The 26,379-nt window shown below is 35.2% G+C and overlaps 2 protein-coding genes across 3 annotated transcripts; both read left to right on the forward strand.

Annotated features, from left to right (window-relative positions):
- Positions 1 to 612: 612 nt before the first annotated feature.
- Positions 613 to 1,324, forward strand: LOC114357029 (proline-rich proteoglycan 2-like). The gene is made up of 2 exons (XM_028310446.1): positions 613 to 786; positions 957 to 1,324. Exon 2 carries the CDS (start codon positions 958 to 960, stop codon positions 1,207 to 1,209), a length of 252 nt encoding a protein of 83 aa, XP_028166247.1. The 5' UTR covers positions 613 to 786; position 957; the 3' UTR covers positions 1,210 to 1,324.
- An 8,001-nt stretch (positions 1,325 to 9,325) lies between these two features.
- Positions 9,326 to 18,441, forward strand: FaMeT7 (putative proline-rich receptor-like protein kinase PERK11-like). 2 transcript variants are annotated; one of them, XM_028310525.1, is made up of 6 exons: positions 9,326 to 9,434; positions 11,710 to 11,907; positions 12,382 to 12,465; positions 12,562 to 12,773; positions 14,145 to 14,294; positions 18,119 to 18,441. In XM_028310525.1, exons 1-6 carry the CDS (start codon positions 9,425 to 9,427, stop codon positions 18,209 to 18,211), a joined length of 747 nt encoding a protein of 248 aa, XP_028166326.1. In that variant the 5' UTR covers positions 9,326 to 9,424; the 3' UTR covers positions 18,212 to 18,441. The 2 variants fall into 2 exon arrangements, with proteins under 2 accessions (XP_028166326.1, XP_028166327.1); XM_028310526.1 differs by lacking the exon at positions 12,382 to 12,465.
- The last annotated feature ends 7,938 nt before the right edge of the window (positions 18,442 to 26,379 follow it).

The following is a 26,379-nucleotide window of genomic DNA, read 5'->3' on the forward strand; positions in this document are numbered from 1 at the left end:
ACAACTAAATAAAGACTTTTGTTGTGACACTTGTATGGAGTATATTTGAAAAAACAATCATAAATTTCAGCCGCAGGACGTGCACTACTAAACATAAGCCTCCCCAATGATTTTCAAATTGACCGGTTGGCCAGCGGATGCTACCTTTATGAGGTCGTCTGTCCTCTGTCATTGAAACAACAACTTAGGCACAACTTAGGAAGCAAAGAACACATTTTAGTCCAAAATAGCATAAAGTCTTCTTCAGTTACATAATTCTGCAGTGTGGAATAAAAAAAAATATTCCTTCCTCATTAAATAGGATTCATTTTCAAAACTAAATTAGTTTACTATAACATTTTTAATAAAATAAAAGTTTCCATCACGTAAAAATCACGCTTATCCGAGTCCACTGGTACAAATTCAAAATGTTTTAATAGGTAATAATGGCCTAAATGTTTTCCATTTAAACTCCAATAAAATAATGTCACTGGCAAAAATAGCTCATGAGGACTTTATCTCGGCAATAACTTATCACGAATATCGAAATCTATTTATAAATGCTGTAAAAATGTCTATTTTTAGTTTATTGCCTACAATAATTCTGCTGTGCGCAACGAAAGCCTGTGATGATAGAAACGATCTGATCTAACTGATAGTTTATAATCCGATAAAGTGTTCGTATAAATGCTTGCCGACACCTGTATCTGATATATTCAGTGCCTGAATACACCAAGACTCAGTCAACGGTGCATATTAAACTTTTTTTGAATACCTATTTACTCCATTTTCTGATCAAACTCCAAGGTAAGTGTCTCTTTCAAAGATTTTTGATCATAAGAACCAACTTTTAAAGTGGCGCGGGCGTAGTAACTATTGTATCTATCCCTCGTTAGTCATACTACAATTTCAAGTAACTCCACATTTATAAATAATACCATTTTCTAATTCTAATTGTATGACCTTTTTTCCTTCAGAATGCAGCGATTCCCAGGCTACAACCCCAACGCACCCGGCGCTCCCATGCAGCCCGGATACCCTCAGCCAGGCTTTGGCCCCCACCCCGGCATGGGAGGTCCACAGAGGCCCCCCAACCAAGCCGGGCCGTGCTTCGGCATGGGCCCCATGCAGGCCCCCCCACAACAACCCGGCTGCTTCATGCCCGCGGCCACCATCCGAAAGATCAGCAACACGACACCACCAGCGCAGTTCTTCCCGCCACCCAATTAGTTTGGGAATCGGATCGGCAGACGAAATGGAATCTCGAGCCAGTTGTTTTGATTTGATGATATGCTGGTAGTTTTAAGTAATTTTAAGGTTTAGTAATAAATATTTTAATAATTTACGCATTTTTTAACTATTTTACACTAGCTCCTGCCAGTGGTTTCACTTGGATTTAGATAGTTAACTGCACGATACTGGACATTTCAAAACATTTAATAGGTTGAGGTTACCTACATACCTACCCCTAATCCATAAACAAACTTACTTTCTAACTTTTAAACTCTGTGGTTGAGGATTCCGGGTGAAGCTCGTCTCGGCCTGATCGGTTCTTCTCCGTTGAGGATGAAAAAAAACTAATTATGAACATGCTATTGCCTCTATGGGATAGTCATAATAAACATTATTTATACTGGTAAACTTACGAAAATTCAGTAGGTGCTACTCGTACCTATAAAATAACATAAAAATGCAATCTTGATAACAACATTGAAAACGCATACACATTGTTAGTGCATATTTATCGGCGCCTTAAAAGCAATCTTCAGTGACATAAATTGAGATTAAATATACATAAAGATATGATAGTACAAAGAACAGTTGGTAATCTAGACGGACGGCTGTAAAACTAAGTTTTCAGGCACGAGTAATCATATTATTATCAGCAAAGGCAGGCAAGTAGATGTTCATTTGTATGCAATAACTTCCATCTATATTCACTTTATTAGAATTACAGTTAAATAAAAAAATGTCTTAATAATTCCAATTTTCGGTGATGACGAGATCATTGAAATGTAATTTTCATTGAAAAAAACTGTAGGTACCTACTAAGTGCGCTCACGATTGGACTATTGATACAAATCTTAATACCGAAAAGGTGCAATCAAAAAACCATTATCGAATTCGTCACATCATTACTTTGCTGTACATAAGGTAATGAAATAAATTGAAGAAAATAAAGTAAACAATACAGCATACGGCTAATAAGTACTTGTAGTTGCAGCTTGAAACAAAGTCAATTAAAGCTTTTTCCACTGATACCATTGAATTAATTAAAATGACACTTTCCTACTGGGTACCGCGCTAGTTTACCGATCCTGCGAAGGTGCGTAGCGTTAAACGCGCTAATATAAAATCGCATCGTAAAATCCATTCATTGGTTACCTAAATGTATGACTTTGAAGCTTTATTGTTAAGTAGTAGGTTAATAATATTTTTTTAAAAGTGGTATGTAAGAGATCGCCACCTTCTATTCAAAAACAAATCGTCATCATCATCATCATCATATCAGCCATAGGACGTCCACTGCTGAACATAGGCCTCCCCCAATTAATTTGATTTGTGACATTGTATGTTAAATAATAATCTGACTGATAAAATATTTGTATGTCTGCTTGCAGGCTGAATACATGGGAATCATATTAGCTATAAGATCTGCTTTGTAAAACGAGCATGTAATTATGTATTCTAGCAAATAAATTATTGAATTTGAATTTGAATTTGAATTTGAATTTGAATTTGAATTTGAATTTGAATTTGAATTTGAATTTGAATTTGAATTTGAATTTTCCATGTTGCCTGGTTGGTAGCGGCCTGCCTGCATTTTGAAAAACAAAACCTAGTCGTCGCCACTCGTCGTCACCGGGGTTTCTTTTATCAGATAGATAAGCTGAAAATCTAATAGACTCATCAGAAGTCAGTCCAGTTGATAACAATTCTATCTGTCCAGTTGATAATGGTCACTGTATGATTTTTTACCAACGACGACGTATGGTGTATTCAATCACAATATTGTACTTAAACAAAATCAAATTGAATCTTGGAGGTTTTTTTATTTTATAAAATTTGTAATAATTTTAAGTCCTACATTCGTCACCAGCTTAAAGACTAACTAATAATCAAAATACCCCCCTCCGACCACAGTTGGGTAACAAAACTTATGAAAGCCATAAAATCTAAAAAAAATCACTGCCCTGCAATTGGAGTACTTCCCAAAAACTCATTCCAATAGTACTTACTTAAAAAAATATGAAACTAAGTTATTAGTTACTCGTACATACCTAAATAATATTTATTTAGCTCTAGGTTTTGTAACAAATAGGTTTATTTGTCTATCTGAAAAACGTTGCGGTACCAATATGAGCAGTAGTATTATTTTTTTTATAATTGATATAAGCTGAATAGCTGTAAGCTCAAAGAAAATGAAGTGAAGACAGTTTGATGCCCTGTTATGATCTGCCTAAAGCTGATTATGAGTTCTACTTATATTTACAAACGTACTGATACTGAAACAAACAGTTTCATTCACTCTACTAGAGATTAGAGCTATCAAGATGATTTGCAATAAGAAAAACCCCTGAAGACAATGACTGATCTGATACGTGCATCACATTATTACGATAGCTGTCAAAATTTTTGGGTAAAGGGAAAATCCATGAGCGATAATTGAAAAACAGATCCGTAGCTTAACTTATTAAGTAAAAATAAACTTATTTCAATATTTGTAACTTTAACTATACCTATTAATATTTTTTGAGCAGTGGCTGAAAAATACGACCACTGAAACTCTGGCAAGTACTCGTATACGTCAGAGAAATGTATGATTTTTTGTCCACAACATACAGTCGCCGATAAGGCAGATGCTACGACATTAAATAAATATAAAGCAGCAGATAGAATAAATAGTTGATTGTAATTTTTTTCTGTGGTTATAATAATAAAAAAATCATTATTTCGTATTTGGTAAAAAAGTAAACTAACTTTAAAAACAAAAACAACAATATGACACCAATTTTTACTATATGTGTAACTTAGAGAATATAGATTAAAGGATAAATTAAATGACATAGCATCTTAACTTACTTCTTAACATTACACTGGGTTAAGCAATTTACAGGCGTAAAATACGCATATTAAAAGTTGGCCGCAAGATGGATCGGAATCTTGAAATTTAGGAAATCCCAAAATGAAGACACTTCCGAAGATATCTGGCCAGACTATCAAGATAAAAATTACGCATCTATCATTGGAAATTATTTAAAGGGACTACATCTCAACACCACACCAGTCACCGTGGGATTTCTGGTTCAAAAGGAACGTCTGCTGATTCCTGATCATTTTCTGGAAACAATTCGTCAATTATTGCAGGTAATATGACAATTTTAAAATACCATACAGCTTTTTACTCTCTTGTTAAAAAAATTTAACTTACTTTTTTTGACCACGTTGTGTTTCTTAACTTTAAACGACTTGAAAATAGGAGTTCATAGTTCTTTTATGTAGCCTTTTTATAGCGCACATCTTGAGTGCTCGGGCAGACGATTGCGATGGTTTTTGGTATTATACCAGTAAAAACTAAATATCAAAAAAGTTCTACGCATGTTTTGTTGTGCATGTACAATTAGGTCTATGATTCTCATTGCCTTTTTCCGTCAAATGTCAATGAGTTGCTCACTATTTTTGCAGTCGATAAAGTTTGTTATGTGAATACGACATATTTATACATTTAGTCTTGTTTTGAAATATTTTTTTCTATGAAACATCTCAAGTTATTCTAATTAGATTAAAGCCATTTTTATTTTTCAAAGAGTCTCCTAATTTTATGAATTTGATAGTGCACAGTGTTGCAAATATCACTTTTAGGAGTAATACGAGGTGTGTTCAAAAAGTAAGGTGACTTTTCAAATTTCGCGGGCAACGTACTTTCGATTATCGATTTTTTTGTTTTGTTATGTTGGTACACTCTTCCCGAACATCTGTACCAATTTTCAAGTGTATAGCATTTTTTTTTTGGTTGTGAGAGGCGTAAAGGTTATTACTTATAACCTTTACGTATATATATATATACTTATAACTTATAAGTGTTTTGCGTTCTCGGCGATTTTTTGCTATCGAAAAATATGGATCAAAGGATTTGCATCAAATTTTGTGTAAAAAAAATTAAATTTAGTGCTCCGAAACACTTGAAATGTTGACAGTGGCATACGGTGAAACTGTTCTGAGTAAAAAAAAATGTTTCAAACTCTTCCAAGATGGCCGGGAAGATGCCAATGACGAGCCTAGCTCTGGACGCCCAAGCACGTTAACAACTGATGAAAACGAGCAAGCAGTGAAGAAAATTGTTTTGGAAAATCGTCGAATCACTAACAGAGAAGTTGCTGAGGATATCGGCATATCGCTTGGCTCATGCCATGAATTTTTTTCTAACGTTTTGGAAAAACAATTCATGGCTTTTGCATCACGATAATGCCCCTGCTCACTCATCTTTGCTTGTGAGAGATTTTTTGGCTAAAAACAACACCACAATCATGCCTCAGCCACCATATTCACCTGATTTGGCCCCATGTGAATTTTTCTTGTTCCCAAAATTAAAGAGACCTATGAAAGGACGGAGATTTGCAACGATTGAGGAGATAAAGAGTATAAAGACTGCATCGCTGGAAGAGCTAAAGGCTATACCGAAAAGTGCTTATGAGAAGTGCTTTGAGGATTGGAAAAACCGTTTGCATAAGTGTATTGTATCTGAGGGGGATTACTTTGAAGGGGACAACATAAATATTAATAAATAAATAAATATTTTTTCTTAAAAATACAAAGTCACCTTACTTTTTGAACACACCTCGTATAACACCAAAAACCTTAAATAATTTTTCTTTTTTGTTGTTAGAAATGTCTGGAGGACCGTATGACAAGAAAGATGAGAAGCCATGGCGTCCACCTTCGCATGAGCGTCCTCACCCTCCACCAGACACTACCAGGGAACGCCCCAGATACTGATGACTTGAAATATCAAGTCATTAAATGTAACCAAAGTAGAAACACTAATAAGTAGCTACTGGTATGTGTAACCAAAGAAGCCCAACTGGGTTTTGTTTTGTCCCTTGTTAATACAAGAAAAGAAGAAATAACAATAATTTCAAATTATTGTCCTTATTTTGTAAGGCAACTATTTATAATAATTGTGTTAGATTTATGATTTATAGTCATAGGGTTAAGTAGACTAGTAAGATTAATATAATAATTATCGAATTTAAAATTGTACAAAATGTATTCGTAAGTATGAGTTGTAAATTAATGATTCGTTAGTAGAAGTAGAATCTCACTAATAAAATATGTATATTGTTTAAATTTTATTACTGTTTTTATTTGCACCAACTGTCTCGAATTTTACCTAAAATTACACACGAAAACCCACTTTAACCTCACAATATTCACATAATTTGAAATAAAAAACTTAGTGCCTGGCGCTAAACGCAAAGCAATTTTACTGTGTGTGTGATATTTAAAGTATTTTTACGACAGAACAGAAAACACCGCTAACTTTATAATTGATACAGACAAAGTCAAAAAACAAAAAATACAATTTCAGGACGAATGATAGAATTTATATCCCAAAATGCCTACTACAGCTATCACCAGGCATTTTTGTATTCTCATTACTTACTCATCAGCAGTTGTATCAGTATGATACTGTACGTCACAATGTGTAGGATGGTCCCTACAATCAACGAATAGTTCAACTCGAACAGACTGTATGCAGTAAACTTCAGGCGCTCCGTGCCCACCAGCTGTTTGAAACTTTGTAACATCGACTTTCTAGGTTGATCTGAAAAGTCAAAGTCAAAATTTCTTTATTTGTTTGGACTAATAAATAGTTCTTACAAATCGTCATTTTGCTCTTAAGGAGCCTCTACATGTCTCATAATCTTTTTACCCTACCAGCGCTTCGAGACCAACATTTGGCAAGTGCTGAGAAGAAGCGCCGCAACAAACTCAGTCACCACTGTCTGCCGGTTAATATAAATAAATATAGTAGTAGTAGGTACATTCGATTCAGGAGCAGTTCACTGAATTTACCATGCATTCTTGTATGGTGTATCTTATAAGAATGGGTATACAAGATTGCGTGGTATATTAAACAAGGTAGTGACGTGCTAATATCTAGACTTACATATTAAGATACTAGTAGAAATGACTCGCATACATAAATTTGAATAGCTTGGATTGACCAGTCCCCGAAAGCAGCGCCTGTTCACAGACATGACGAGTGAACCAGCCATCGCTTCACTCGACCATATTAGAGGGAATGTAACGACCCGCCTCACTACGCCACCACCCCAGAGACATTTTAGTAGTTTAGTAGTGAGAATGACAATTCCAAGTTATCTCTTTTAAATAAAAAACTAATAATAAAGCTAAGTAACAGTCCAGATTGAGAAGAAAACATAAATTGTGTATCAGCAACTGTAAACATTTTATCGGCAAAAGATGTAAACTAGTGTAGAGTATGCAAAAAAGCTAATATTATGGCGCTTTGAACAGGAAAAAATTGACAGGCAAGAATTATGGGAGTTCGTACTGAGTTTAGTGTTTATAAACCAGTTAGGTACTTTACACTACTGGGCCATCGAACAGTGTAAAGTGTTCACAAATTAACCATAAACTGTAAAATTGATAATATTCTAGTTTATTTTTTCCCGAAAGTAATCTTACCGCATCTGAAGTCAATGAGATGCTTGATTAGTTGATTGTCGGTTTTTTCAACCTCTGTGCGCATTTCATCCTGCACATAGCATCCCATGATGAACCATAGGAACGGCAAGCATGCGTTACTGATGACCTCACTTGGGTACTCAGCCTGAAAATGAGGATCAAGAAGTAGAGCAATCAATTGAGCATTTTTTAAATTATAATGAAATATTTCTTTAAAATGGGTCTACGGCAATATTCTATTCTTCCGCCTGAATATCATCGCCACAGATAATATAATACTAGATACAAACATTTTCTTTCTTACCTGCTTAGATACAGTCAATGATATTCCAGTGACAGCATTGGAAAAAATCAGCCATATTGCCAGCAGGATCTGCAATGTGGAAAGGATTAATGTCATATTTTTTATACTTTGTTAATTTTTTAATTCGCATTAGTAGGTATAACAACCTGCAGTCCGTGATACTTTTCCAGTAGTTTCATACAAGAACTGATGTCATCGTAAACTCTAAATATATTTTTCAAGTCCAAACGTTGATTTACTTGGTTGTTATCTAAAAAACTTTCATTGATATCCAACAGGTATAATATTAGCGGCCTAACTTTACCCGATGCATCAGCAATTTTAAGATCGTCACAGAACATTAACGTGATCGACAAACAACGGTTCACTAACTTTAATATAGATAATATTAAATACAAATGAACTACTAAGTGGCATACTGTAAGAAACAATGGTACCTATTTGTGACAACAGAAGATAGGGCATTTCCTGACGTATCTTTGCCTCCCAAATGATTGCTCCTAAGTAAATAATTATCGGTATGGACATCCAGAAATACATTTTAAAAGCAATATTCTTTATGTTTCTATTGCTTACTTCAAAAGTTTTGAAACATTTCCTAACAGTTTGGTACAACAAAAAGCAAACATTTTCGCTGTTTGATATTTCAGCTAACATTATTCCCACGTTACATGCAACTTGGTTCAAAACAGCAAGCTGGTACAAATTGGTTTTGATGTCGAAGACATAACTTTTGTTTGTTAAAAGAAAGCATATCGAAGTGCACAAAATAATAAACACTGGCCACAATTTACGTCCAAGAACCAAGAACACATTTTTTGAAGGTTTTTTAAAAGGTTTCCAAAAACCGAAGGCGGCACAAAGCCAACTAAAAAATATGAAGTGCTGATAGAACATTTTCCACGCGTCCGTAGAACAACGAAGTGCGGCAAATGAATGGCAATCCATTAGTGCGATGAAAGGTATTACTTTTTTAACTACTACTTAATTTCATTCTACTTCAAATTATTACCTGTTACCCCAAACAATAATATTAGGTACAAGTTTTACTACTTACAAAAACAATCGACAATTAGTTATAAGGTTAACTAGACTTAATTATTTCAAAAAAACTACTTAAATAATTAAAAAGTGTTAAAACCGCAGTTAAAATACCTAGTTAGTTAATACGAGTATTATAAGAGGCCATTGTCTATTTCAATTAGATTGTCATCGCGTAGCATAAAAGTAGCTACGTAATATATTTTCAGAAATAACACAAGTACCTATTCTCCAAGCATTATTTTATCTTATCTCGTATGTCGAATAGATATGATATGTTCCGATATTAATACAAAACGTAAGTTATCGATTTCTATACAACACCTGAGTGATCATCGAAGTTGCAGCGTATTGTTTTTGTATTTTTGTGTCATCAAATTCTTCAACATGTCTCACCGTAAGTACTTTTATTAATATTATGCCATTGTTTACAAGCACGTTTTGTCGCGTGGTTTAGGCAGAGTAGAATAGGACCACCCACAGCACCCACTCTTCCCATGGATGTCGTATAAGGCAACTATTTATGGGAAAAATCAGTAAGCGAATATCAAGCCTCCCCAATCCATCTGGCTAGCGTGGGGAGTGTACCTCTAGTAGAAAAAACTTTCGAGTTCGTTTCGTTGCGTATTCAAAGTGTCATCGAAAAATTTTGTATGAAAAATTAAACAGCGCCCCCTATATTATAGCCGCCCTAGGGGGCGCTGTTTAATTTTTCATACAAAATTTTTCGATGACACTTTGAATACGCAACGAAACGAACTCGAAAGTTTTTCGTACTAGAGGTACTGATCTTCCATTTGTGTTTGGTATATTAGTGGGGGTCGTGCACTTGCCGTGGATACTAGAAGACGTGATAGACGTGATGATGATGAAGATCGGCGACTCATCAGACCTTACTATCAAATTACCATTTGTGTCCGCATATAAATTTTAAAACCAAAACAGAGTTTAGAACTGAATAAAGCCTTTACGTAGGTATACAACCGTGAACCATGAGTGGGGGATTTTCTTTACGAGGAACTATGCCATATAGTTTAGTGTCCGCATATAAATTTTAAAACCAAAACAGAGTTTAGAACTTAGTCAAAATGATGTTAATGTTTTTGACGCTGAATAAAGCCTTTACGTAGGTATACAACCGTGAACCATGAGTGGGGGATTTTCTTTACGAGGAACTATGCCATATAGTTTAGTGTCCGCATATAAATTTTAAAACCAAAACAGAGTTTAGAACTTAGTCAAAATGATGTTAATGTTTTTTTTTAACGCTGAATAAAGAATTTACGTAGGTATACAACCGTGAACCATGAGTGGGGGATTTTCTTTACGAGGAACTATGCCATACACCGAAGCTCTACTGTGGGGTTCGCCTGCAAAATGATAAAGGGCAAAGTTCTTTACCTGAATAGAAAAAAAAAATTGAGAAAAATGGGCTTGTTTATTCTATGCGTATTTTTTAAAATATTATAGTAGTGAGAGTAATTTGTTATAGCACAGATTACTAATACCGGGAGTATTAGTAATTTGGCCCCTCGTACTAAGCTAAACATGCTTGTGTCACAAATGAGCTCACCACAATAGTCGAGTGGCGGCGGGGACCAAACCCGCGTTCCCTTGCCTGATAAATCAAAGGTCGCTAAAAAAATACACGTAAAATGATTGCGCAAAACAGACAAGGTATTGACCTTTTTGTTGCAAAATAGCACGTATCACAGCTACATAAAACGCTCGTTCAATATTTTTGTTTATTGAACTACATCAGTACAAAATATTATCTAGAAAAACAGAACATTCTTGGTACCTACCGATCGGTCATTCATATCAGTGAATCATATTGATAAACAATTTAAATACAATGTACATAATCAATATGCAATTGAATCATGGACCGAATTATTAAGAACAATAAATTCGAATTCAATTTGTTGTGAAATAGCGACCATTATATCATAACAATAAGGATGCTAACATGCGCTGTCGACTCCACATATTATTATCACATAATCAGGGTCTTGGAATTCTGAAAGGCTCTGAATAGCTTCAAAGTAAAATAATTCCAAGGTTTAGTTTATTTAATATTCTTCATAAAATTTTTTGGAAGGAAAAACGGAAAAATAGAAACAGGTATGGTAAAACATACTTATGAAAAAGTAGATGTCAAAACGTAACGGAGAGGTGAAGGTGATGACAGTGTCCAAGGATGAAAGTCATATTTTATAACGGCGCTATATTCCTGAATTTCGTAGCTCAGCTCTTTTGTAGCTTCGTAGCTCAGCTCTTTCGTAGTTGCGTAGCTCAGCTCTTTCTTAGCTACGTAGCTCAGCTCTTTCTTAGCTACGTAGCTCAGCTCTTTCGTAGCTATATAGTAGGCAGTAGCAGGCGCCCGGCATGCGAAAGATGGGTTCAATTCCCACGTGGTGCGACAATCGATTCTTTACAAGTTTTAAAAAATAATTCTGTTTCAATTTTTCCGGCCGGGCAGAAATTGAAATGTTGAATTGTAATTTCTGTGACGGGTCTGGGTGTTTTCTATGTATAATATGTATGTATTTACAAAAAAAAAGTATTTAAGTATGTTTATATCCATTGTCTAGTACCCATAGTACAAGCTTTGCTTAGTTTGGGGCTAGAAGCGCAGTGTAAAATGTCCAAGGATATTTATTCAATTCCAGAGCCACCTCACGGTCCCCCTCCCCCGTACGGGTACCCCACCCCGCCTGGCGTCGCCTACGTGCCCGCGCCCGTGATGATGCCGGTGTATCCGCCCGCGCCCGCGCCGCCCCCGCCGCAGCCCACTTACGTCACCAACTACTACTACCCGCCGGAGCAGGCGCAGCCGCAGCCGCAGCCAATGCCAATGCCCGTTGAACGTAAGATCTTTTGTGAAGCCTCAATGTAACCTTGTTGGTGTTCAAATAAATAAATAAATAAATAATAAACGTCAACAAGTGCTGTCCCCCCAACATGACTTATTTTGAATGTTATCCAGGAAGGACAATCCTTGTCTTAAGATTCAAATAAGTATTAAGTTTACTTATTGAAATATTATTTAAGCAAAATTCTACAATCCTTAAACTTCCCCTATTTTATAAGTGACAGTAAAGTGCAATCCGAATCCAAAGATACTTCAAATTTAGCCGCAGCATAAAGTATCAAATTAAATCCGTTGTGACAAAAACAGAAAGAGAGTAAGTCTAATGCAAAAATGGAATCGCTCAAAGCAAAGTACTGCCGTGCCACATTACCCATTTTACAAGTATCTCTGGTATTAGCTCTAAATCAAATCAAATAAATCTAGAATCTTACTTGATGCAGATTTTTACATCCTATCGTCCTTTACACAGGTCCACTACAACGACCGTTCTCGTATTCGAAAATCGAAAAAGCGGCTCGCGCTCTCTGCGCAGCACAAAGAAAATTTACAAAACGTAAGCATCAAAATACTTCGCAAATGTTTCCAATACCTACTACTAGAATTCAGTTTTCTTCAGATGGTTTTAGTGCCAATTACTGTACTATTACAGCCGATATTGACTGGGTGAGTGCGACGACAGCGACAGCCGCCTCATACAGTGGTAGAGCATACGTGGCTGGCAGGGAAGGCTGGGACGGCAGCCCACTTTGGGTCATCAGAGCCCACCACAACGGCGAATTCATCCCGGGGAAACTGGCCCCCAGGCACAAGGCAGCGTATGTCGCTCATGCTGGGAAGGAGGTCCCAGTTCACAGTTTTGAAGTAAGTAATACATACTGTACCATTTTACATCATCGTCATTTCAGCTATAGGACGTCCAGTGCTGAACATTTACCATTTTACATATTCCATAAAAAACGTACATTGCCATGATCAGCTTTTAAATAGTCAAGCTGACAACCCAAGTAACATTTTACTCCATTTAATAAGAGTTCACATTTAGTTCCAATGTGTACTTAAAGCATTAGTACAGTTCACTCGTGATGTATAAGCTGTATTATTGCAATTAATTACACCTATACCTGTCTAAGGGACTTATAGGAGTGTAGACTAGTGTAGAGTTATACTTTTATACGATTGTTGGTGTTATAATACTCTAACAACTATCCTTTAGTAAGCCGTCTGACTAAGAGCATTATAGGAGGGTAGAGATACGGCAACTGCTGTTTAACGGCCTACTTGTACGATGTTATAGAGCTAGCATTTTAATAGAACACACGTGGTCATTTAAAATATGACACATTATGTTAAAAGACCTAACTAAATCTCGAGCACAGTATATGGGCGTATTTGCGTTAAAACGTAAAACGGTACATTAAACGACTTTTTCTAACTGATTTATTATTGATATTAGCACATGATAACAATTAAAATAATTACATGCATAAATAAAGAGAGTAATCGCTTAAAATATTATATTTACGTTGTCATTTAAGTCTCTTTACGTTGAACAATATACATGAAATTATAGAAATATGCCGACGTAAAAGGGCAATGCGTAAAATCTCAAAATATATAAGAAAAATATAAAAATTGATAACAGCAGTAGCAAAAGCATTACATGTTAAGGCTAAATGTGAAATTTTATTAAATTCGTTTTAGTAGGTCAGAAGATATGACCCCAAAATATGGTTCTGGCCACTAAAATGGCTCTCCTGTAAAATTTACTTTTTTCACTTACGCCAGTATACGTAGGAGCCATCGAAATGGAGGAAAATGTTACTTGGGAAATCTCGTAAAATCCGCTCCACACAGCGGACTACTAAAGTAAGTAAATAAATAAATAAATAAATAAAGTCCTATTGTAGTTGTAGCTGTCTGCTTTGCTCCACATGTCAGCCCACCTAGACAAAACGCACTTTTTGATCGAATCGAAAATTGAATCCGTCAAAACTCCATTCAAAAAAGGGGCTTTTCGACCACTTATCGACTGGTTTGCGATTATAATTTGCACTTTGTCTAGATCCACAGGGGTATTTAGAATCCCACAGCGAGATGGATTAATTTTATTGGGATTCATTGAGTGTTTTAAGGAAGCCCTAAACTACAACTAGAGAGTAAGGCCCAAATAGTCTTCGTTTGAAAAATGTTTGACTCGTCAAATAAACATCTGTCAATCTCTTCATGTTTCAGATTCTCCTAGCCAAACCGTACGCTGTACACTGGGTGGCCAGCAACTACGGCCAGGTTCCTCCGGGCGCGATCGCTGCTGGCAACACTCACGCTGGCGAACCGTTGTATATCGCGAGAGTTAGCCACCAGAACTCCATCACACCAGGGAAGGTTAGTTTGGAACTCTTCATACCTACTTTGTGAACCTGCCCCCCTAGACAAGTAGACTTTTGTGCAGTATCTTCAGGGAGCGAAGTAACGAAAGCCTTTCGAAATTACAACTGTCAAGTTTTGCCACTTGTCAAGCGAGGGCTCCTGTTATCTGATGGGTCGGTGTTATTGAGTGTGTATTGAACGGTTCTATATTGGCTCACATAAAATTCTAAATCCTATTCTTTGTCTTACTACCGATTTGTGTTCATAATAATCTCTCTTCATAATTTTATTTTTCATACTTTTTTTATTCATACATTTTTATTACTACCATCGGAGCTCATAACAGTTAGTAATCATAATTTTTTTATCAATACTGTTACTACCAAGAACCATTTAAAATACATAATTTTTATTTTCAGATCTTTTTTCTTCATAACATTCATTGATCATATTGTTTTAATTAATAATGTTGTTACTAAGAACATACTTCAACTCATAATGTTGTTGTTCAGAATTATTTACTTTATAACAGACATACTCGTATCTTTAAAAAAATCATATATAATTTAATAGAGTAGATAAGCATGCAGAGCATGCAGCATGAAAGCAAGCATGCAGCATGCATTGGTATCTCCTCGTCTCCGGCGCTGCGGGATGTGCAGCCCTTCCGCCCTTGCGTAACGAGGCTCAGGCACCCACGCTTGCTTCCGCAGCTTCGGCTTTTTGGATCGCCATCGGCGCCTTCGGCGCCTCGGCGACCAGCCTCAGCCGCTCCAGCTCACCCGGGCGCCTGAGCCTCGTTACAGCGGGCGAGGGCTGCCCTCCCTCCGCGCCTCCGGCTTTTAAATTACACTCTAGGGGTAGGGCAGACAAGACTACGTGGAGTCGGTTTTGCAGCGATTCGTTTCTGTCACGTTAGTTTTGTGGCACAAAATATTGCCTGTTTTGGACCATTTCAAATTAATTTAATGTTAAAATACGATTTAATACGAATATAGACATCATGATTTTCAATAATATGGATAAATACACTTATGAGTAATAAATTTATGAAAACAAATATTAGGATACATCACATTTATGAATATTATAGTTATTTATTCGAATGATTATGAGTTTCGATCATTAGTATAGAAAAATATATGAAAACAAATATTAGTAAAAACTAAGTGTATGATTAGTGATATTATGAATATCAATGATTATGATTTTAAATATGTAGGTTTTAAATTTTTTATGAAGAATGATTATTATGATATCAAATTGTATGAGAAATATTTTCGGACCTCCAATGTTAGGAATTGAAAAGTTATGTAAGAAAATGCGCTACCGTATTGAACTTTATTTTCAACCGACTTCAAAAAAGGAGGAGGTTCTCAATTCGACCCGTATGTTTTTAGGGTTCCGTAGCCAAAATGGCAAAAACGGAACCCTTATAGTTTCGTCATGTCCGTCTGTCCGTCTGTCCGTCTGTCCGTCTGTCCGTCTGTCCGTCTGTCCGTCTGTCCGTCTGTCACAGCCGATTTACTCGGAAACTATAAGTACTACAGTGATGAAATTTGATGGGAATATGTGTTGTATGAACCGCTACAAAATTATGACACTAAATAGTAAAAAAAAGAATTGGGGGTGGGGCCCCCCATACATGTAACTGAGGGATGAAAATTTTTTTTTCGATGTACATACCCGTGTGGGGTATCAATGGAAAGGTCTTTTAAAATGATATAAAGTTTTCTAAAAAACATTTTTCTTAAAGTGAACGGTTTTTGAGATATCAGCTCTCAAAGTCGTAAAAAGTATGTCCCCCCCCCTCTATTTTTATAACTACGGGGTATAAAATTCTAAAAAAAATAGAGGTGATGCATGCTAATTAACTCTTTCAACGATTTTTGGTTTGATCAAAGTATCTCTTATAGTTTTTGAGATAGGTTGATTTAACTGTAATTTTGGTTAAGTTATTGTGCTTACACTGAAAACGATGGCTGAACCTTATAAGATAGATCAAAAAATATACTACAGTATTGTACACCTTTTAAAATCCGCGATGATATAAAATCTTTATAATGTAGGTACTTTTTACGAGAAATATTAGCTTATTCAAGCAATACGCCATTAATCCTTATCCAGTAATGTACCTTAAATACATTGTGCATTTGATAAAGTTTAATATTACAAATGTGATTGTTGAGTAATAATAGGTTAAACATATCCATCGAACCAATATTTTTAAAACGCGTTAATCCTATAGATTATTATTACATCGATTCAAGAAGATCGGTCGCTCGCTGCGCTGCAGCGCGTGAGTTGCGGGGCGTGGTCTCGCGCGGGAGCGGGGATAAGATAGCTAACCGCGTCGACCCGAACGGGCAGACACGTGAGGGCAGACGTCGTTGTCACTTGTGCGCGCTAAGAGAATTTCATCGTTCCCATTTACTTCTTTCGCAAGTCGAATTTGGCGTTGAGACTTTTTAATATTGAATTGTACCTATTATAAAAAATAAGTAAGTAGGTATACTGGTTTAATAGGTGCTATTAAACCGGTCACGTACTAATAAATCCCCCAATAATATAAATTCCTTTGTTTTTGGTGCAAATTTTAGTGTTTCGTAGCAGGTTTTTAAAATTTCTAAAGCTTATTGTATATCATCTAACAATGGATACTTTAGATAATACGTTTTCCTACATTCTGAATTATAATAACTATATCGAAGATGATGTGGTTCGCGCATTTCATGAAAAGTTACTTCGGTGCACATCATTTAGACCGCGTGAGCTAGAATTATTTCAACACCCTGAACTGATTGAACCTGTACCTAAAAATGAGACGCACCTTCAAGTAATTTATGACGGTGACGTGGGATTAGTGGGGCACTGGAGTTGTATTTATTACATTAATGGAATACTGCGTGTGTACGATAGTCTTGTTGGTGTTCTAGGAAAATCGCAAAAAATATATGTAAAAGCCTTGTTTCCGTATCTATCGGAGTCATGTATTCAGTTTCCAAGTGTTCAGCGACAACCGAATACTATTGATTGTGGTTTGTTTGCCATTGCTTTTGCCACCTCTTTAGCTCGGAATATTTATAAATACATATATAAAATTAATATTCATACATAAAAGTACAAGGCAAAATATCGGGAGAGTTTAGGCTCCATTCACCAGGTGTATAAATTGACATAATAAGTTTATTATATTTGCTGCTACGGAACCCTTTGTGCGCGAGCCCGACTCGCACTTGGCCGGTTTTTTTTTCTATGTTTGTTACGCGATAACTCCGCCAATTATGAACCGATTTGAACAAATCTTTTTTCAGCGTATAGGTAATACCTCAAGGGTGGTCCCATTTAAATTTAATAATAGAAAAAACAACCCCCAAGGGTGGAAAATTGGGGATGAAATTTTTTATACGCAATATCTCCGCTGATTATAAATCAATTTGAACGATTTTTTTTTGTTGAATAGGTATTATCAAAAGGGTGGTTTCATGCGAATTTGAAGAAAATATTTCACCCCCAAAGGTGGAAAATTGGGGATGAACTTTTTTATACGGAATATTTTTAATTTTTAGTTTTTTTTTTTGTGTTCACGCATTTGAAGTCGGTTTTATTTTTTTAAAAAGTTAATTATCTACAAGTAATATCTCTTGGACTGTGCTTTCCGTTTATTTTAAAATGTCCTCTAACTCACGTCTCGTAACTTACGTCTCGTAACTCACGTCTCGTAACTTACCTACCCATTTTTTTATAACTCTTTTTCATTATCTTTTCAATAAGTTGCATGTAATAAACTATTATTATTTATTGTTGTTTTCTAAATCGTTAACCTTTTTTTATTCCAGGTCCACCCTAGCCACCAATGTGCCTACATCTCCTTCAGCGGCAGCGAACTCTCCTTCAAACACTATGACGTCCTCTGCAAGGTCGGCGGCTAATGAATTCATTATTATAATATTCTGCCCACTTATTTTAATTAAGATTTCAGTAACCATATGGCATTACCTGAGTAAACGACATTAGTTACAAAATTATATCTTTTTATAAAAAAAATCTTATAAAAATGTGTTATAAGCTAATCAATGAGTTTTAAATTCAAATATGTATTTTTTTCCTTATTATTTATAACGATAAGACCACCTAATATTATTGTGTCTTCTTTTATGTATGTTTCTTTCTTTCTTCTCATTTCTTCTGTGGTGTGTACCTACATCAAAGTGTGTTCTATATGTTACGGCTAAAGATAGTTGTGAACATAATCTTAAGATTAGCCGGCTAAACTTAAGTTTATCTTCGAGATGCAGCTAAAGTTCGATAACATGTTAATTTGCGTCGTGATATTCCATCTTTAGCCGGCTAATGTGCACATTAGCCAAAACGAAACGGCTAAAAATGTTTTCGACTAGCGGCCGCCCGCAACTTCGTACGCGTGGATCCCGTTTTACCCCCTTCATCTATCTTACGCGGTTTAAATTTTTTCATACAAATGTTTTTTCCCGCTAACTCCCGTTTCCGTGGAATTTTTGCAATATCCTGTTGTAATTAAGCTTTAAGTTTACTAAGGTACCTGCATGCCTTTCAAGCTAACTTAAGCGGTTTAGATTTTTCATACAAAAGGATTTTCCCGATAATTCCCGTTCCCATGGGAGTTTCGGGAATTCCTTTCTTAGTGCACCTCTACGGTACCTAAGCTACATCCCTTCCAAATTTCAAGTGCCTACGTGTAATGAAAGTGATTATCGAAATATATAAAAGGAGAAACTGACTGACTTAGTGACAGATCAACGCACAGCCTAAACGGCTAAACGAAGGCACTTGAAATTTGGAAGGGACGTAGCTTAGGTACCGTAGAGGTGCACTAAGAAAGGAATTCCCGAAATTCCCACGGGAACGGGAATTAGCGGGAAAATCCTTTTGCGGACGGAACTCGCGCTACAACAAAACTGTGACGCAAAATTTTGGCGTTTGTCTATTGTGTGAGTGAATTTAGGGATGCCATGTTAGCCAAAACATTTTACCCATTTATCTTAAGAAAAACATCGATGGGCAGATATGTTATTTGGAAATGTAGACGGAATTATATCGTGTCATTTGAAAAGGATGAAAGATGAATGCGTTGAGGTAGACGCGAAATTTTCAAATTTTCTTACTTTGTTTGCAAGTCAGTGTCAGGTTATATGTTGATCAAAATATGATTCACGCAGTTACAAATTATCAATCTTGTGAACCTACGTAATCATAATCTTATGTATCATCAATATTATTATCTCAGATAAGTAGATTTTAACATACAACCTGACACTGACTTTCAAAAATATAAGAAAATTTGAATTTCGCAGTTCCACGCCCTTGGGAAGGAATCTGCCTACGAAAATATATCCCATTAAAACACAGTTATTATGATAAATTATTTAATTTCTATAGTATGCGTAATAAACACCTAAAAAGTCTTAAACTTATAGATTTCCCACTTTTCGGGTAATTTTCCCACGTAAATAACTAAGAACACTGGCCTTTGACGTATTATTTTGTCGGGTGATTGACGTTTGATTTTAATATTTTAATGTTTATAAAATCGGGGAAATAAGTGATTAGATTATTAGTTTACCTGTGAAATGTGATTCCTTGATTTTTGTTCGTTCGATCAGAACAGTTTTTACACAATTTCACCACGCAAGACATGTCGTATTTGTGTTTTTTTTCGCCGCGTAAATGTGTCAACTGTGTGAAGTTTGCACTCGAAGTGGTGTATCAGGGTATGAATGTGTGCGTGCCGGCCTGTACGTACAGGCGAGCTGGTATATCCTAATGTCACAGTATTTTGTTGATGAGAATCCGTCCGACTTTTTTTATAGGTCCATGGTATGGAGAACGAACATTGTCCTTTGTAGAGTCATCAATCAATACCCAACCTAAAAGTATTTTAGATTAGATAGGTATAAGTATAATATTTAGAAAAAAATAATTAAGTTCAACAAAGATTATAAAAAAAAAACATTCGATAAGGTAAATAATTATTATCAACTACGTCTGTCACCTTCCTCCGGCTTTGCACGGTTAATAAGTACAAGAAACAAGGAGTTAAAAAACTAATGAAGCTTGGTGAATTGGGAATTCAAATAGATGAGCAGCTTCATCTATAGATTGAACCTTCGAAGATTCTGGGTACTTCCAGAAAGATTTGATGATCTATGAGATCAATTTTCTTAACTTTTTTTTTTTTTTTGAGCGTAAGTATGTATTTACGTTCTTGTAATTTTCTTAACATGAGACACTTGTATTGGGAATAACTCGCTACTTCCCATTAGGATATCTTTAATTAATTCTAGGAGTATTAGTTCACTAAGTAAGCATTTACTTTGGCATGTAAGAAAATTTACAGCAGTAAGTTGTAATAAGTTATGGTAGATTACTGACTCTCTTTCATTGACATAGAAAGATTTACGCTTACTGATAGTATATTAAAAAACAAAAATAGGATAAGTAACTTGCTATAATATTTAATGTATCAGCAAATCCCAAATTAGGTACCTTTTCAGTTTTATCTTATCGACATTGTCGATTCATGCAAATACTCTTATCGGAAAATCGTTTCCAAAGAATTTTCTCGTCCGATTTAGTGAATCGGACGAGAAAATTCTTTGGAAGCTTTATTACTCACAGTTACTTTTCCATATTTCACGAATTACTAAATCGAATTCAGATTTCGGGGCTAAGTAATTTGACCAAGATGTTTATTTTAACAAAGATAAAAGAGTAGAAACAAAAACACTCTACATTAACATAAATAACGTTTAATCAGACTAAGTAATTTCAAACACACATTTCATATCATATTATGTACATTGTATATCAACAAGGGCATAACAAGCTACTGTGGCATTTACGTAGTTGGAATAGGTGCGATTTTGCACCAAACTTATAGAACACTGATATGCCGAAGACTGTACATAATCAACAAATAATTAAGGGAACAAAAGTCACTCACGCGTTTTAAATATTCACTTTAGATCACTTAGTCTCGGAAAATATTGACATAAAATTATCTCCAACCGGGTCCATGGTGTGGACCGTGGTGTGGCCCATGGTGTGGACCATGGTGTGGGCCATGGTGTGGGCCGTGGTGATGTGGAGGCCCATGGTGATGCGGAGGACCATGATGGTGATGAGGCGGAAAATGGGGTGGAGGAGGAGGCCCAAAGCAGCAAGAGAAAAATATACCCATCCTGAAAAATGAACACACCTATTATAGTAGTAGACAATAGTTAGCACCTAACAGTCGTCTATGTTAGGCTAGTTACAGTTTTCAGGGAATCATTTGGCCCCTGTAGGAATTGAAGCCGCAACTTCTGGCATTATTGAAATCTCAGTGCGCTACTACCAAGCTGGAGATCGTTAAAACTAGGTTTTAAAATAATATAATTATCGACTCACCTACGTTTTACGATTTAAGTGTACGATTCCAACGATACTCATAGATAGACTGATAGAATATAAGTGCGGCTAAACAATTCGATAATAACAATATAAATCATGAGTGTAGGTAATAAAGCATTTAGTAAGTTGGTAGTCTTTTGTTTTTTCACCGATAATAAACCTAAACCGACCTACTAAGATATTATGAAGCCTTAACAATAAACAACAAACAGAAATATCCAGAAGTAACAAAGACGTTTGCACCTAAACAAACAGAAAGCCTAATCTACGAGTAAAGATTGGTTCGTAGGTCCTGTTCATTGGCGTTTTGGGCAATAGGTACCACACCTCAATAAGGAAAAAAAAATAACATGAAATGTACATTATTGTAAGCTTCTAATAAAATTCCACTGGTTTTAATATTGGTCTTAGGTCTATGCTTCATTAATTTAATGCTTAGTAACTTTTATTACTTACTCTTACTTCACTTTGATTCTCACAAACTTAGTTGGATAGACTTTGAAAGGTTCTAATTTTTCAGTTCAGTTGTACGTTAAGTGCTAACCTACAATACATATCTACATAACTACTTAACTCGTTTATGGTTTGTAATAAAACCCACACTCTAAACTATCAGGAGTCGCCATCTTTTTCTTTGTAAGGCGGCGGCTTATCTGAAGTTGTGGGCATCGTGGAGTACGCTGGTGGTGGTTCCTGGCGCTTGTCTCGGTCTCTCAATCTTGGCTGCTGGTAGATCGGTTCAGGGGTGAATTCCGGCTTGGGAGCGCAAGTGCATTCGCAGCATAAGCAGGGTATGCAGCAGCAGCAGAACGGCTTGACGATCACTGTGATACCCATTCTGGAAAGTTACATTTGTTAATTATTATTTGTAGTAAAAACTTCTTCTCTTCTCTTCGTCAATGTCACGGAAGCATCTGCAGACAGCGCAGGAGCGATGGTTGTAAAAACCCTTGGGTATTTTGGCTCAGTCGAACGAAAGGTGGTTGTAGTGGAAGAAACAATGCCTTTAGAATTAATAATAATAATAGAACAATTAACTTCCTATAGAAATAAGTAGATAGTACTAACACTGAGGTGCAAAATTTTTGGTTGTTGATTATTGAACTAACATAAAAAACAGTATTAAGTGGGACTTGAACCTCATCCTTTTACTTGTCAAGCAGTCAGAACAATCGCTGATAGACAGGAATCGGCGCTAAGGACGTTTTATCTACAAGGGAAAAGTACTGGAAATTATGATATTTTACATAGGTTCATAAAATAGGAATTTGTTTCTGAACTTCGCAGTCATCAACAAAAAAATGATAAGAAGTGCGTTGGCAGATCATCGGGCCGTTAGTCTGGTGTAAATAATCTATGGTCAGGTGATTATTGTGAGGGTAATATAGGAGAAAACTAACAACGTACCTACTGTAAAAAGCGACGCAGTAGATACGAGGCCAATATCCAATAGTAAGTAACTCTGAGCTCACTGCTCTACAAAGAAAACGTTTCCCTCACAAAGGCCAAACAAACAAATCAAGATAAAATCCGCAAAAAATACGTTTTTATCTGAATGATACAAAAAATGCATTTAAAGTATTCGGCCTTAAGCACCGTATTGTTTGAGGCAAGTCTGTTATCAAGACGAGATAAAGAAGTACCACTCAAAACAAATATTGCAGCCTGCTAAGAATAAACGATGTCACCATGTAAGTAGGTAAATTATGTTTGTTTGTACTTAGTGGATTTTGTGAGTGAAAATAAAAACTAAGAACTTGTTGTTGCTCTTTGAAATATGTCATGAGACTGGCATACCTATTGAAAGCTATAGCAGCTATACGGTATCTCTGACAAAACTTTTGAAACAGTTATTGAACTAGTATTTCAGACAGGTAAATCATTTAATAAAACTATCCTTAGATCACGGTAACGCAGGAGTAGCAGCGGTAGGAACGAGATATAGAAAAGATACTTCACTCTACCCCAAACTACTCGAAATACTCAATACATAAATACACATAATATTCAGTAACTAATTATAGTAAGTACTTTACAAGACTATGAAGGCTGATTTAATACCAGCAAGCATTGTCTACCACTCAACTAATAAAAAAAATGTAAACATTGAAGTAGAGGCCTTTACAAAATATCTTCCAGTAATAAAATCTCGTGGAAAGCATTAGGGGAGGCCTATGTTCAGCAGTGGACGTCCTATGGCTGAAATGATGATGATGATGATGATGATGAATAAAATCTCAAAATTGGTTAATTGAAAGAAGTTTCTTAATACTGACCTACCGCATTAATAATATGTTGTCATCACCAACTGCACTTCAATATATGCCTATTAAGCAATAGGAACACTTGATTGTATTTTGTTGATCACCAATCGCAGCATAATATGTGTACCTACTGACACAGAACCGATAGCTAGCAACCTCGTTGTATAACTGCGCGTGCGCCACTTGTGCATTGAGTTTATTTTTCATAACGTGTTTCAAAAGTTGCTAATCTATAATGACCCACCTCAGTCGAAATCGACTTTGTGAAACTTAATTATATGGAAAATTAACATTCATTGTTCTGTGTAATGATGTACAGATTAATTCACAGTTATCTGCTCTTATTGTGTTCATTTATGACGTTTTTTCAATAGTTACGCTTATTATTTTAATTTTAAAACAAAGAAAATAACACAGATCACGTGATATTATTATAATTATTTATTCCTAATTATTATTATTTGTCGAGGTTTAGATTTAACTACCCAATAACAAAACGCCTGTTAAGTTTAGGTAATAATTCAGTACTTATTTAAAAAATAATTTTGAATAACACGATATGATTCTAATAATTGACTTCGTGTATTCTAATATGCTGATATTAGTTTAACGTATTATATTTCACCTGTGTAAAAATTCTCATCTTTAAGACAATTTCACACTCCATAATTTGCTGTAACATTTTGTAATCAGGCATTATTGAGGTAGGATAGGTTTTGGGTTTAAAAAATCCAAAAATTAAAATAGAACGATGCATTAAATTACGGAAAAAGTATGTATATTCTCGTACTTTGTTACAAATAATTCATTTTTCTTATAAATAAGAGAATGGTTAAAACAAGTTACATTTTGGTTTGTAAAATCTGTCAAAATAAAGTTAAAATACAACCCAAAAACACAACTCAAATTAATGGAGGAACCAGTAAAATGACTAAAATATAAGTATATATAAATTTCCTTAAAAATATAACAAGATGATCAGTTAAATCTAAAGAAAATTTAGGTTTTCTTGTGACTTAAACCTGCTTTGGTTCGATGTTATTATAAATACTATTCTTTAATAGAAATGGAAGGTATATTGTGTTCAGCAAGATACAACAAAGGCTAAAATTACATTCCTTTTCAATCAGGAATATAAATTAACGAAAAACATACCAAACCTTACACTTTATCACTATCGTCTGTTAATATTAACCTTAGTTATCTATATAAATATAATAATGTGCATAATTATGTAAATAAACATGCTTACAGCTACAAACTTAGAACTTCATACAATATTTTACACATAATATTTATTTTCATGATAATCTTAAACCTGACGTTGCATTTTTTTTTTGACATACATAAATGGCATAGAGAAATACTATGCCTTTTTCCCGGCATTGGAATAATAAAGTAGCTAGCTTTTATAAAAACAATTTCAATTAGAACATAAATAATGTAGGTATTAGGTACTTGTAATTAACATCATGTACAACAGTGCAGTAAATATTGTTTGTTTAACCAATAAAAAATAAACTTAAGTTTATTTAAAAAATTGCTGCGGCCGCACTGCGTATCTAACCTTGTATAGTTAATTGATAAGAACTTATCATCGCGTGTATTTAATCACACAAACTCAATATGATTAAATTGATAAATAACAACTAGATACCTATTGGATTTCTTGGAATATACATTTTCATAATTATCATGTCTTCAAAAGTTTATCAGATATTTTAGTGTGCAGGGGTCAAATTTATCACAGTAGCTTGTAAAATTATATACTGTACTTATATTTACAAGTATATGACAATCTGTGTAGCCCCCACGGGCTCTATATTTTTTTTTAATTATTTTCCGTCGATTTCTTATAACGTTATCAAACCAACGTTTAATTAATTCATAGAATTTGAGGGCAACTTTTAAAAATGTGACCAACAATTAATGGTCTTGCAAGTCAAGGTATGATCCGTGAATCGGAATTCACGCTTTACCATGTTTATTCACTTCAAAATAAGATGCAAAGAATACTGTTGTAGTAAAACTAAACATTATCGACATACCCAATGAATGAGCTGATCGCCTTAGATGTAGGGGGAGTCCGGGAGAGTTTACCCGCCTTCCACTAAAATGCTCATAAATATTTCTATACTTACAAATCGCTATTTTTTATTAATTGTATGTTAAGCTACATTATTTAGCTATATTTTCTTCTAAGAAAGTTTAATACATCATTATTAGTTTAAGAGTAATTAACAATTTTAACCAAAGTGATATTTGGCTAATATCTCCCGCCTGGGTGGGAGACTTTACCCCCCAAGTAGGGAGCCTTTACCCGGGTTTAAAAATAAGCAAAATAATCACTAAAAATTATAATACTATAAAGAAATTTAATCTTCTTGAATGAAAATGTGTAACAA

The sequence above is a fragment of the Ostrinia furnacalis genome, unplaced genomic scaffold (genome assembly GCF_004193835.3).
Source record: "Ostrinia furnacalis isolate ACB-3 unplaced genomic scaffold, ASM419383v2 OfSCF3022, whole genome shotgun sequence".
Lineage (NCBI taxonomy): Eukaryota > Metazoa > Arthropoda > Insecta > Lepidoptera > Crambidae > Ostrinia > Ostrinia furnacalis.

What these genes read in the sequence shown, in the direction of transcription:
- FaMeT7 (XM_028310525.1), top strand. An exon ending in AATGCCAATGCCCGTTGAAC is followed by an intron (nt 11,908 to 12,381) that starts GTAAGATCTTTT and finishes TCCTTTACACAG; the next exon opens with GTCCACTACAACGACCGTTC. An exon ending in TCCCAGTTCACAGTTTTGAA is followed by an intron (nt 12,774 to 14,144) that starts GTAAGTAATACA and finishes TTCATGTTTCAG; the next exon opens with ATTCTCCTAGCCAAACCGTA.
- LOC114357029 (XM_028310446.1), top strand. Translation starts at nt 958, where the DNA reads ATGCAGCGATTCCCAGGCTACAACCCCAACGCACCCGGCGCTCCCATG.